Genomic DNA, 14,039 nt, shown 5'->3' with positions numbered 1-14,039 from the left:
TTTTGAAATTTTATAACACCGAAAGTGTTTCCAAGTATTAAAATTTCCACCCATGCTTTTTATTTTCAAATTTTCGTTCTCTATGCAAAACTTTTGCCCGCAGTGGCATTTTATCTTGAGTCTCGTATCAAAAAAGGTTTCGCTTTTTAAAGCCTATAGCAAACACGAGATAAGAGTGAAATAATTTGGCCATGGCCGGGAAAGAAAGCCAAAGACTCACCCATTGTCTTCACGCGGAACTCTTCGTAGTCCATGAGCGGAGGAGTCTCGGCTCCTCGGACGGTGTCCAGGAAGTCCTCCTCGCTGTAAACTGAGTCGTAATCACTGGGATCATGCATTCTTTTGGTTTTTCTTTGGCTGCTTAAATCACTGACAGACACTCGACACTATTGCATACTCTTAGGCAGCAAAAAGCAAACACAGGCTATGTGATTTTCTGGGAAATCTAGTTTTAGGAATCACAGCGGGCGGCCACAGTAGGTGAAAATGCAGCTATAAGAAGTAGTAATCCCGGAAACACTTGAGGGGACTTTATGGCACCGGAGCCACCGATAAGGATCGAGAACCGAGGAAACCGACAACCGCATGCGCTTCCAATTTAAACACGACTAAGGCGGGCCGAGGGTTTTTCACCGCCATTCTACGTTCTCAGCTAATCAAGAGCAAATACTACGAAGGCTATCAAAAGCAACACAACAAATCTACTGGCTGATTAGAATATCAAGTAGTATAACAAGTAGAAAGTCTTCGCCGGAGTTTGTAGAACTCAGAATACCCCTTATATTAGCCATTCGACTATTAACAACATATAAAAACTAAAATTAAGTTAGGACGCTTTAACTAGTATAGTAGTTCTTACAAAAAGAAGATACAAAATTTAAGTATATTTTAAGTATCGCCGGAGTTTGTAGAACTCAGAATACCCCTTATATTAGCCTTTCGACTTTTAACAACATATAAAAACTAAAGTTAAGTTAGGATGCTTTTACTAGTATAGTAGTTCTTAAAAAAAAAAGATACAAAATTTAAGTATATTTAAGCGAACAAAATACATTGAATCAATAACATTTCCTATTAAAACTTAAAAATTATTCCAGAACAGGTTGGGAATTATAACGTCCTAGATGCTTTAAGAGTGTTGTATTATGTAATAGAAAAACTATACCAAACTATACCATAGAAAAGTCTCAGATAATTATATCGACCAGAAGATTCCCTTGCCTATTACACCCATTACTTATCTAAGAGTACCAGGTATAAAAACATACGCTTTTATTTGCACTGAGAGCGCGTGCTATCTCCGCTCTCACTCTCCCCCAGCGAAAGTAATTATGGGGAAGTTCAGAGTGCCTGCGGGAGCAAGTGAGACAGAGCACGTATCTTATCGCCCGTGTATAACTTGGACTGAGATAGCTTACGATTGTCAACCGCCTGGAATTCCTTCAATTAATTAATGCATTAGAGTGATAGTCGTACATTAAAAAGGTTAAGGTATAGAGAGGACAAAAAAATACCAACGAAAGAGATTGGAGTACTGCCCATTCTTCAAAATAGTTCGATAAGGTCGCTATTAAATTGAGCGATACGAATCATGGTAAAAACTAATAGGTAATAAATTAAAAGTATGAAAAATCAGTAAAGATTTCCCCCTTTCCTTCCATTAAAACACTCAAGACTTTTGTTTTTAAAACAGCACACCAAAGAAATAGCATCATTGGAATGTTAAAAATTTTATTTAAATTTTCTTTCGTCTCTTTCTGTTTGGTATTTCTGCAATTCTAATTATAATGCATTTACACATAGATTCGTTTTTCTTGTAGTGTGTTTTCATCATAAAACTCGAATTTTTCATCGGTATTTAATTCAAACTTTAAATGTTTTTTGTATTGCAAATAGTTTTATTTAGCATTTTTTTGTTTGATTTTTGAAGAGTAATTTGTCTCTTTTGCTGGAGTATTTTGCTTGCTACGATTTTTCAGTAACTGATATGTTTCGTTTACTCGTTTCATTTAAATATATTTCAACTATTTCTTGTGTATTTTGTTTATTGGTGGTTTTGTTAGTTCGTAAAATCTCTGGCAACTAAAATTAACATTCTCAGAAATTAAGATACAACAAATCAGAATATTTATTTTTTAATTCATTTGTACGAAGCTTTTCCTTTTGTTTTGCATAAACATGTTTTTCTCATTGTTGAATTGTTTCAGCGTTTTAAAAGTTCAATGGGTCAGTTTTGGTATTAAAACCCTGAAACAAGTAACAATCCATAAATGAGAACTGAGTAGAAAACCTATATTTAACTGAGAAAAATAAAATGTAATTCTCAAATTCCCCTTGGTGTGTTTACCCATGTATATCTTTTCATATAAGTTCTTAGCGCTATTTAATTTCAACTTTTTTTAGTTCTCATATTTGATATGTTTTGTTTAATTGATATGTTGCATATATTTTGTGTGTCATAGATTCTCGTGTGTTTGTAACTTTTGCAGTTTTGTTTCCTCTTAAGCAAGAGATCTGCTGATATGTATGCGATATAAGTTTTGTGGCTTATAATTAAAAATGTCTATGTTTTGTATATAGCATTTGTATATTAAAATTTTAAAAAATATTCACAGAGAAAAAACATTTTTTTTTAGATTTTTAGGTGTTTTTTCGTAGATATTTAAATTATTTAAAATGTACAGGCAAATATGTTTTGATGAAACCCAAAAAACAAATTATCACTTGGTTGTTTTTGTTCTTCGTGTTTGGTTTTTCCATTTCATTTGCATCGATTATGGAATACGTAGTTTGTCTCCTTTATTTACATGGGGCATTTCCTCACTTCTTCGTGTTTTTCATATACCTATATATATATAGTTCAATGGATCAGTTTCTGTTCATTTTCATTCATTTAACATTACTCTTGACTTGTTTAGTTACATTCGAATAATATTTATTCATAAATATATTTTTCAAATAGACAACTATATAATTAAAATGATTTTTTTGTTTCTCTTCTTTAAGTAAATAATTATAGTTTACTTTTGCTGTAGTTGTTGATCTATCAGCTAATTCAAGGTACTTATAACTCCATTAATTTTCGGTTTCATCTAAAGAAATTTCCTCTAACGTTGGGTTCTTAATTTCTCCTCTGATTTCTATTCATTTTAGTTACTTGTCACACTATCTGGTCAACAATTCCGTGCTCCGTTTGAAGAATGTTTGAATAGAGAATGCTTAGACTAGTAAGTAAGATTTAGTGTGTGGCTTTTGTTTTTTGGGGGCCAGCTTCCGGTTCTGCTTAGATTGTATTCCAAATTGTTTGGGTCAGTTTTCGTTCTTTGGCAAATCGAAACTGGCCCCCAAAGGGTTAGAATCTCATTTTGGTTACAACTTGCTTTTGTGTGTTTTTTGTCTAAGAAACATATATATATTGAGAATTGAGTAAAGTTGTGTGTATTATATTCAAATTAGGGTTAGGCTTTATAATTACTTGCTTTGAATATATGTATAGCTTGAGATTTCTCATAGATATTTTAGACACACAAACCGTTCCGTGAATTATGCAACTCAAATCCAATTTTCTTACTTCTGCACAGTAGCTCGACATAGATATTTTACTTCCTATGATAACGTGTGCTTAGTTTATTAATTGATTTTGTTAGTATATTTGAAACATCGAAGATTCTCTTCTACTGGAAACAACAATAGCTGCAGGACTTTCGCTATATTTACTGACTAGAACTAAACAAATATTCCGTATTTCATAGTATATAATTAGTAGACGGTTATCGAAAGAAGGTAAGTGTACTGGGTTAGTACGTAGGAAAAGGGTTGGAAGGTTCTTTACTGATAGCCTCGGTTGCGGTTTGCATTCATTGTAGGGACTTTAGTGTGAATACCATAAGTGACGGATCTAAGAAGCCTTGAAACACTTTACAATAAAAATGTTCAATATCGTGTACACATATATGTTTCAGAAAAAGTTCGTTATATAAACATTAATATTTTTTCTTTTATTTTTATTTTCATTTTTGTTTTTTCTTTTCTCTTTTAATATTTTGCCAAACGATCCTGCTTCCTCATTTTATTTTTCTAGTTCTTATGAAGTTTTTCTGCAATGTTCTGAAGTTTGCGCATAGATTTTCTCAAAATAATTGTAGATCGCGATAGAAACGCAACATATAAAGAAAGTTTAGGAAGGAGCGCAGAAAGTTGGGAGAAAGCCTAAGATTTGTTTTTCGGTAGATTGTAGCCGATTCGTGATCGAAATTTTGTTTGTTCTTGCATATAAATGTATTTTCCCTTCGCGCCTTTACTTTTTTTGTAGCTTTTTCGTGGTCTTTTGCAATTTTTTTTAGTTTTTGCTTTGCTTGATTTTTGGTTTTATATAAAAGTGTTTGAAAAATGAAAATAAATAAACCGAAAAATTTTAAAAAGGTCTTTGGAAAGCAAAATTATACTCAAAAATAGAGTTTGAGAAAATATCTTTTGGCTGAAATGGAGTGTGTTTTGGGGGGTTTTTGTAAGCGGACGATGAGTGTAGGTACGTGTGCATCGGTGTAGTTCGCACTTAATAATTGTAATTATCGTAGGGCGTTCCCAAGTACGAATAGAAATTAGGATTGATGGGCTGTGCGTGTGCGTAATAAAATCCAGAAGCCGGATCTGGCGCTACTCAGTCGAGGAAGCCGGTGTTGACCAGCTTCTCCAAGAAGAACTTCACATCGCCCAGCTCCGAATCCTTGATTCCGAGAGACTTCAGCATGCCGAGATCCCCGTTCTCCACCGCCATGAAAACCGAGCGCAAGTGTTCCAAGTCCGATCTGGAAAATAGGATGCAAAACCGAGCAGAATTAGTTGGGCCAATTTCCAGCTTGCTTGTGATTAATGACAAAACTTAAATAAAGTTTTTATGGCAAACGACTTAAGCCCCGGGAATGGAGGGTTTGTATAAGGAAGAAAGCAGTCTCTTAATGGTTGTTAGTTTGCAATAGTTCTTGTGTCTCAAAAGAAATTACGCTACCGTGGTGCGATGCATATGTGTGTGTTTAATTCTCATTAAATTTCAATTTATTTTTATTTATTTTGCTATTTTATAAATTTTTGGTAATTTATTTCAATTAAAAAACTTGAATCTCTAAATTTCAAGAAAAACATAGGTGTCTAAAAGTATGTTGCAATAATATTGCATTTGAAAAACTCCAAAAACTTACTTAACACATAGAAAATATAAAACAACATACGACTGCTCAAATACCATTCAACTTGTTCTCTATTTTTATAACTTTTAGCCCACAGTGAACTCAAATAATGAGAAAATGCTTCGCAAACGCGCACAACCCACACGGCCAAACACAGGGACAAGTTTTAGCTTTGCTGCGGTGGCGTCTCAAATTATACGCTTTTCTTAATTAATCCCTGCAGGTAACGTGCGGCTGTTGCTGCCCCTGCCATTGTTGGTTTTGTTATTGTTTTCGTGGTCGCTGTCCTGGGGGTCCTTTGACCCCAACCGCCCAACTTTGCTCTTTTCTATACCCACATATTTTGCTGCTTGTTGCGGCTGCTAGATAAACTTCATTATCTTCAGCGGAATTAGTAATGTGAGTAGAAAACCCTAAGGTCGGTACACAGAACCTAAAAGCTTAAGAAAATAATAAATAAATAATTAATACATTTTCTTAATAATAAATAAATAAATTAATTAATAAAATATGATTGCAAAAGCATAAGATCTTCGAAGGATGAAACAAAAATCAGTGGGGCTTTAAAACAATTTATTTGGTTGCCCAAAAGTATGCAACAAAATAAATTGAACCAGGAAGTCAGTCCACAGGTACTTTTTTCATCGCATACTTTAAGAAACATTTATAGTAAAATTGAAAACCCTTGTAAAATCGCACCATTAATCTCTAGAGGTAATTGTTGAGTAGGGTAAAACCATAAAACAAACTAATATATGGAAAAGTAATTAAATCTTTACAAAAAATATATTTTTTTCACTGTGCAGGCGGGATGGGAAAACAAGAGTGCAAAATACACATTAATAACATTTGTGCGTGTCTTGTGGTTCGAGTACATCCATTCAAGTCCACCCCGCCCCTGCTTTCCCTAATTCTCGGATAGAGACTTGAGCTGGGTGGAGTGACATTATGACACTTGGGCGATTAATTGCCTTGATGAAATTGTGTAAATTTCCAGCGTAGCCAGATAAACGAAGTCCTCTTATATTTCATCCGACCAGCCCCCTTTTTCTTCAGCTTTTTTGTGTCTTGCTAATTTATCAACATGTGCGTGAAGGCAAATATTTTCGTGTCCTTTTGTCTGGCCCTCAGGTCCTGAGATCCTGTTGCCTGCATGGCCCACAGTTTTATGATTATTATTATTGCCACTCCAACTCACCTTGTGGGCGCCATTTTTGTGGTTAGTTTTTGTTGTACTAATTTAATGAAAATTTTTCTTTCATGTTTTGTACCTCTCTCACCCTCTACGTCCATGTTTATATTTGGGCATGGACTTGTTGTTGTTTTTGTTAATTAAATTTTTGCTTTGTTTATCTTGGAAGTGCCTGAAGTATAATGTAATTAAGCCAGCTGAAAACACAAGTTTGAGCCTAACAAGGCGTAATCGTCAGGGTTAAAAGTGGAATTTTAAAAGGCTTGATTTGGCTACAAGGCTTTGAAACTACTTAGGTTATAAATCGAAGATCTTTATTTAATGCAAAAGGATTTTAGACTCTGAGTTATTGTTATCTCTTACAAATTAATTATAATTTATATTCTATTTAAATCCCACATGACAGCTTTATCGAAAAATCTGCATGCCCATTTTTGCCTTCCACTAAATCAGTAAACCAAACTCATGTCCAAAAAGTCCTTTTTGCTTTTTCCCATTTTAGACTTGAATTCATTAGGCAGAGACAAATATTTTGTTTGCCTAGGACAAGTCAAGCAAATATTATGTAAAACACTGGAGCCATAAAGAAGCTCTTTATAAAACCAAAAAAGGGAAAGGAATATGATAAACATGAAGGCTATATTTTCAAATTGTATGACACTTCTTGTGCATGCTGTATGTGTGCTTTGCTTAAAGCAGGCAAATTTTATTATTTCAGCAGCCACAAAAATAGCTAAACAAAAAAAGGGACTCAAAATGCTCTCAGACCAGATGGAAAGATAATAATTCATGGGACAAGGACAAGGACGAGGACAATGGCTGGCCTCTGGACTTCCAACTATACAGTTTCATCGGAGTAAAAGGATTCCCCACAAAGTGAAAATAGCCCTGGGCTAGCCCAAGTTTCTTAAGGAGATTTCATTATTTATGTAACTCAGATGAGCTTAGAACCTGGCTTTTTTTTTTTTTTTTTTTTTTTTTTTTTTTTTTTTAATTAATATCTTTATTTAATATAATCCAGGAACAGATCTAATTAAAGCCTTTAACCTAAATGTTTTCTTAAGTAAATAATCTCTTAATTATAAATTATAATTAGTTTTCAACTTGGTATATAGGAGTAGATCAAATTACGACTAGTTTCAAGTAAATAATATATTCATATTAGTCTCTTAGGAGCAGCCCAAAATGTCTTCTTTTGAGCCTGCGAATTGGGATAGCCCCCTGTAATCTCCGGGCTAGACGATTACGGTGGGCAGTTAGACGGTCGTTGTACCTGCTTGAGAAGAACGATATTTGGTCTTCAACAAGACTCAGGTTTAGGTCATTGTGAAGCGTTTGGCCGCTAACGAACCACTCACAGCCAGTGATTTGTCTTAATGTTTTGAACCTGGCTAAAATTATGTTTCATGCACGAAAAGCAGCTGACAAAAAGGGGAAATAATTTCGCTTTGGGGTTCGGGTTCTGTGGCAGCCAAACAACCAACTCAAGCAAACAAATTGCACCCAAGAGCAACTCACCGAGAGAAAAACTATTAAATAGATGTAAGCACAAATTTGGACTTGTTTAAGCAATATTTAAACAGAAACAATAATTCAATGACTTTATTCCATATTGCTTTGCGAGACCTTAAAATTGAGCCTGACGCTTTGAGTAAATTTTCCAAAAATATTTAATATGTAATCTTTTAGTCCGTGTTAAATACATTATTATTTTAGAATTAAAAAATCTCAGGGTGTTTAAGTCCTTGCTTACTGAGAGAATACAACATGCTATTAAATATGTTGTTGCATTCTTTTAGACTTTTACTGAAAGAATTCATTGTATTTTTTAAATTACAAATGTTGTTGCATACTTCTAGACACCTAAATTATTTATGAAAGTAATTTCAACGCTACAATGGCTCACAAATTCCTAAACTTCTACATATATAATATTTGTTTCTCAGTGCACAAACTCCCGAAAACGTTGAGTTGCAGTGAAAGTGTGTAGCTTGGGTCCCTGGCACGGGCACTCACCTCATTAGATGAAGGGCAGCGCCAAAGTCCTCAATCGTTTGCGACTCACTCAGAGCGATGGCGACCTTGTCCACCCCGCCCAGAGGTGAAAGGGCATCACGTGCCTTGCTGCCGAAAAGTTTCTCCAGGTAATTGGGTCCGTGCGAGGCGATCAGGCTCTGGAGGAAGGATGCAGTCTCCTCGACCGGCGGCCTCTTGGCTGCAATTAATAAAACAAACAGAGTTTTTATCGGCCGCAATTAAATAAGTTTGCTCGAATGGTGGTGGCACTTCGCCCCCGCAAAATGTAATTAATAAACTACGAAATGCCCTGATTACTATCAGCTTAATGCATTTACATTCATAATTTATTCCCATTTAAATTGATTTTGTTCATTAAGCCGACAAACAATTCGGCATCAGTATTCCATTGCTGATTAATAAATGAGAAAGACATTTTTACTTACAAGTCGTTAAAATTGAATTCACCGCTCCGACATATTGGTTGAGGTATTAATTATATTTGTTACTGCCTGACAATTTCCTAGGCATTAATATTAATAGCGAACTTGCTGCCCTTTCCCCATTTCACATTCAACTTTAAACGCACGCGTGCATGTGATATGAGACCTTCCTCTGAAATGAATTATTTAGGGGGTTTACTGCAAAGGGTGGAGTGTCCTGCGAGATTTGATATTTTCGGACAATGCTGAAGCTTTTTAAATATTTAAATAGCAATAAAAAATCCGATTTACGTAAAACGCTACAAAAAAGTGGGAAACTTTTTTAAAAAGTTGACCATAGTTTTTGTTCGGACTCTGACTTTGTTGTTTTACATTGTTCGGTGAAGTTTAAATGGAAAAGGTAATTCTGGCATAAATATGTGAAGGGAAACCATTTGTTTTAATTTAAAATGTGATTTACAAAGATTTCGGAGAATAAAGGGGAACTGACTTTGCTGGCAGTAAATTAAATCAAATAGATACAAAAAAGCTTAAGCCATTCAAAAATTTATTTGGCAATTTGAACGAAAGGAAGTAAATTTTTAAAGTATTCAAAAGAACTGCTACTGAAAACGAATTTATTAAAAAGGTAAAAATGAATAAAATACTGCAGTATAAATATAAATTCGACCTCATTTTGTATTTGCCAGAATTTAAGCTTTTATTATGCATTTACCGAGGAAACCCCTTCTGGGTTTTTCTTTCACTTCGAGGCACTTGCTCAGCATAAAGGAATATATATTTTTCATTTCGGTTTCATGCTCCTGTTGAATAAGTTTTTCCCCATTTATTCACATTTCTTCCCTTTCGCACATTTTCCTTTGTGTTTATTTGTGTTTTCTTTGGCCCCAACAAACATTTGTGGGTCAGTCAGAAAGTCGGCGAGTGAGTGAGTCAGTCATTCACTCAGTCATTCATTCAGTCAGGTAGTCAGTCACCCAGTCCGCAGAGTCAGTCATGCACAAAGGGCAGACTTTACGGCGCTTGGCGTCGCTTTTTTAACCCACTGACTGCACTTGTTAACCCACGGGTGCACCGTCCGTCCCTTAACCCGCTCACTCACATATGCTGGCATTTTTAATGGCTGCAAGGACACGTTTGTATCTAGATGGGTCCCGTTCTCCTCGACGTGTGTGTGTTGATACAGTTACTGACTGTATTTGTTATGCAAATGGCGACGTTTGCAAACCATTTTCTTCTTCCATTTTGCCACATTTCATACCCCTTACTTATGGGGTGACTGTACGTTTTTTGTTTTATTGTCATCAAGATTAATGTGCACAATTAGCTTCATATGGGATCCCTAATGCCAAGCTTTTTCTATTAATTATAGGTGGTGGAGAGCTCATTTCGTGACTGGCAGTTAAAAAAATAAACATTACTTACTTAACTAATAGTTTTTATAAGCAGTTTATATAAATTCCCATTTTACCCACAAAACATAAGAGCGAAATAATTTCAAGACCATAAGTTCTAAATTTGAGAACTCGACTTAACTTATTCTGGATTAGAGATTAAATTTTTGAAATATACATGAAGTTTGTGTGGGTTTCTAGAACTTTGGAGATCTAGTTTGGTGTCTTTTAACTCAAGAGAGCGTTTTTAAGTTTATTATAATTTTAATGTACTTTTAATTTAATTATTAAATATTTTCCTCCGATTTTTTTGCAGAAACTAAAATGTTATTCCTGTTCAGTAATTAATCTGCATATAACAGATCAAATCGACTAGTCGAATTCTTGGGTATTTCATAATCGAAACATCTAAAAAGAACCTATTTCTTTACTATTCCGTTGAGTCGTCTACATGAGCTTCGGTGCCTCCATGCATTGTATTTTTTGCTCGGGGGACCGAACTCAATTGGTGGGCGGGGATGGGTGGCTGTGGGAGTTGCTTTTGTCGCCTGTTGTTTGCCTTTAGCTTGTTACATATTCCGGACGATGTATATCAGCAGTTTAGATTAAGTCTACGTGGCCGTTCTGCTCCAGAATTCCCTGCCAGCATGGGTTAACATTTTTTAAACTTTCTCCGCTGCTTTCGGCTGATAAAATGTATGCAAAATAATGTTAATTTCCCAAGGGTATTCGAATGCAGAGGGTTAAAAGTTTTTCGAATACTTTATATTGCAATTTAACTCGGTGCTTTTTTTATACATTTTTTCCTCTTTGCCACTGGTTGATGGTTCAGAATAAGAGCATGAGTAACTTTAATAATGTATTTTTCCTTAATTTGCATACGTGAAGAAGCATATTACTAAAGGAGAATATGAATTTATTTTATGGAAACCTTGTTTGGCTATGGTAAAAGAGGAACTTTTCTGTTAATTTAACCTTTTTTTGTTTTTTTTTAAGTTACATATTTTTGATACACCTTAAATATGTGCCACAACAAAAAAGGCACTTTAATTACCTCGGTCCAACCAATCGCAGTTACTATTACTATTGAAAAGATAATCTGGTCCAGTATATTCTTCCCAATGACTGCTTTAAAAAAGATTTTTACAGCGAGTAGCTGGACTCTAAGCACTTCTAATTAAAGAACTGATAGCCCAAGCAAAAACTTGGCCTTAAGAGCCCGTTTTGTCTTTCAACTGTTGCCTAGCTGCCATAAAAAGTGGAGCTGGCGGGTGAAAGTGGAGAAAGTGAGGATAATAACGGGAAACTGGCCGAATAATTTATCAAAGACCGCCGAGGTTGAAGCAATAACTTAGGGCAGCGCCAAAGCAGCCGACACTTCCTAAATGATTTCATTGTGGAAAAATAGTTATTTTCGTCGTTTTTGTATCCAACCCCCAGAACAATGGTGGAAAACCAGGGGGAAATTTATGCCATTGCGCCTGGAACTGGCGGCGAATAAGATAAAGAGAAGGAAAATGGGGGAGGTAAATTGGGAGAGGGCAAAATTGGGTGGGTGGCGGTCTGTTGGCTTGTATCTCAACTTTCAGGCAACTGAATTGCTGGCAATTAGCAGCAACAATTTGCTGTTTGGCCTCAAGTTTCGCATTTCCCGTTTTGGGCTGGCTCAGCGGGTGGAAATCTCTCCTCTCCGCCAAAAAGTAAAGTTTTCCGCCCAATTTGTGCGGCCTTTGTTTGCCTGTATCTGTGTGACTGGGCAACGAATTTTATAATTTATCACGCGAATTTCCCCATCCATGACATAATTAGGGGAACTATAAAAACTTTCGCTGCCATTGCTCTTCCTTCTTTTTTTGTCATTTTTCATTCACTTTATATATATGTAAAGCATGCCGTATCGATTATGAAAATACAATTAATTTTTTTTTTTAATTGCTTTTCAATTTGAGGCAATTACTTTGGTGATTGCAATCAATTTGCCTAGACGTTCGTGGCCAAAAAGTAAAGGGCAAATGTAATTGATATGGCATAGAAAGCGAAATAGATTTAATTAGCAAAATCATGAGTCATCCTTTAGATATGCTTCTGAAATGGAAAATAGCCGGAAAATACACAAAATAAAAAAAGGAAAACAAATCAAAAACAATCATTGGTCGAACTTTGTTATAAAAGAAAACTTTTAATAATAATAATAGCGTCAAGCCTTGTCTTAATCACCTATCTTTAATTTTTCATGATAACCAAAAGTCTCAACAAATCATTCTTTTAATATAAAGCACAAACTATTATTATACAACATTATTCATTTTTAAAAGCCGCTTCAAACTCATAAATCACAAAACTTTAACCAGATTTGTGGGACAACCTTCGTTAGCCAGTTTGACGAGAAGCTCATTTCCCTTGCACTTGAAACTTGGCCCAAAAACCCAAGTTGATGGACAACGAACAAGCGGATAAAGTTTTTAAGATTTTGTGCGAAAACTTTCCTGCAGCTTGGACTAATTTGATTAGGTGCCAGCGAGAAGCAAGCGCCACAAAATGTGGCAGAATGCAACACGGCCAAGACAAAGTTTTCGCTCGCTTTTGGCTAACATAAAATTCGTATCTGGCCCAGAGACTGCCTTGCAGTATGTTTCAATTTGGGCTGCTCATTTCCTATAATTTTCCCCTTAAGCTTATTTGGGCAGAGTTCCTTCTGTGAATTCTCTTTTTCACAGCAGAAGCTTCGATGAAGCCTGCTAAAGCGAATTATTCAATTCATTCAATTAGAAGGCCAGCTCAAATGGCAATCTCTGGCAAATATGACTTACCGGCTGTACACAGACGCATATCCTCATCATATCCGTCAGAGCAATCGGGTGCACCGTCGCATAAATATTGGATGGAAATGCAATTACCATCGCCGGGGCACTTGAAGGGCTCGTATGGATGACAGGCTTCTGCAAATGGAAAATGAAAAACACGTTTGTCACAGGGTGAATTTGTAAAATGTTGTGAAAATACGCTATGTCAAGAGCTTAAAGCTATGGAAAATATTTGTGAATTTAACAAAAAACCAAATACAGAAACACACTGCTTATGTTTGCATTGTGTAAGCGGATTTGCTTACCATCTATTTAATACATGTATTTATTTATTTTCCTTGTTTGTTTTCTGCAATGATTTGGCAGGATTGTTTCAGCTCAGCGGAACCTATTAAAATTTGTTTTATTTATTTGCCGAGATTGATCTTCATTAAATTATTGATAATTTTCAAAAGAAATATACAATTCAAGCTTTTCATTATTAAATAATATCTACATCTATAATTGGTTTTTCTATTTTTAATGAGTATTTCCATAAAATAGATTTTTAATTGGAATAATTGAATAGCATAACAATACGAATTAATTTATTTGTCTAATGAGAAGAGTTTATTGCCGAACTCATTGTTTTTTATTTTGCATTAGTGACGGTTCACAGCTAACTGATGCTTGACAACTTTCAACCATCTATATTATTAGCCATATTTGTTTGTCTTAATGTAGCATTTTAATTAGTAAAGAATACAATGCACTTATTTTTTCCCCTTTTTGGTTAATGCAAAATTAAAAAACAGACTATTTTTCCTGTAAAAAATTCAATTTAATTAAAAAAACAAAAAAATGGCCTAAAACGAAAACCACAGGAAAAACAATAAAAACATCACGAAAATGTTATCTGACAATTAAGCAAATTAATTTGCTTTCATGTTGTTTATTGTTTACATTTTCCCTCGCAATATTTTCGCTGTTCGTAAAAAGGCGTTAAGGAAGCTTTCGGTTTTATG

General features: G+C 35.0%; 2 protein-coding genes across 16 annotated transcripts in view; both read right to left on the bottom strand.

Annotated features, from left to right (window-relative positions):
• Positions 1 to 360, bottom strand: part of LOC108031361 (dystrophin) — a 152,979-nt gene extending 152,619 nt beyond the window's left edge. For 12 of the 15 annotated variants that reach the window (XR_006367355.2, XR_006367356.2, XR_001768547.3 and 9 more), the window contains exon 1: positions 221 to 353. Coding sequence is in view for 10 of the 15 variants with exons in the window: in XM_044091023.2 (XP_043946958.1) it covers positions 221 to 338 (118 nt within the window). In the remaining 5 variants the exon portion in view is untranslated. Of the gene's footprint in view, positions 1 to 220 lie in introns of all 15 variants that reach the window. The other 3 variants (XM_044091029.2, XM_050888840.1, XM_044091028.2) reach the window with 2 other exon arrangements.
• A 1,316-nt stretch (positions 361 to 1,676) lies between these two features.
• The window catches only part of LOC108031761 (IDLSRF-like peptide), a 41,046-nt gene continuing 28,683 nt past the window's right edge, over positions 1,677 to 14,039 (bottom strand). Inside the window, exons 3-5 of the mRNA XM_017105469.3 lie at positions 13,042 to 13,170; positions 8,395 to 8,593; positions 1,677 to 4,808 (exon numbers count right to left, since the gene is read on the bottom strand). Of these exons, the coding sequence (XP_016960958.1) occupies positions 4,661 to 4,808; positions 8,395 to 8,593; positions 13,042 to 13,170 (476 nt within the window). The 3' untranslated portion in view covers positions 1,677 to 4,660. The remainder of the gene's footprint in view (positions 4,809 to 8,394; positions 8,594 to 13,041; positions 13,171 to 14,039) is intronic.

This window comes from Drosophila biarmipes, chromosome 3R (assembly GCF_025231255.1).
Source record: "Drosophila biarmipes strain raj3 chromosome 3R, RU_DBia_V1.1, whole genome shotgun sequence".
Classification (NCBI taxonomy): domain Eukaryota; kingdom Metazoa; phylum Arthropoda; class Insecta; order Diptera; family Drosophilidae; genus Drosophila; species Drosophila biarmipes.
This window is presented reverse-complemented; position numbering and strand designations above follow the sequence as displayed.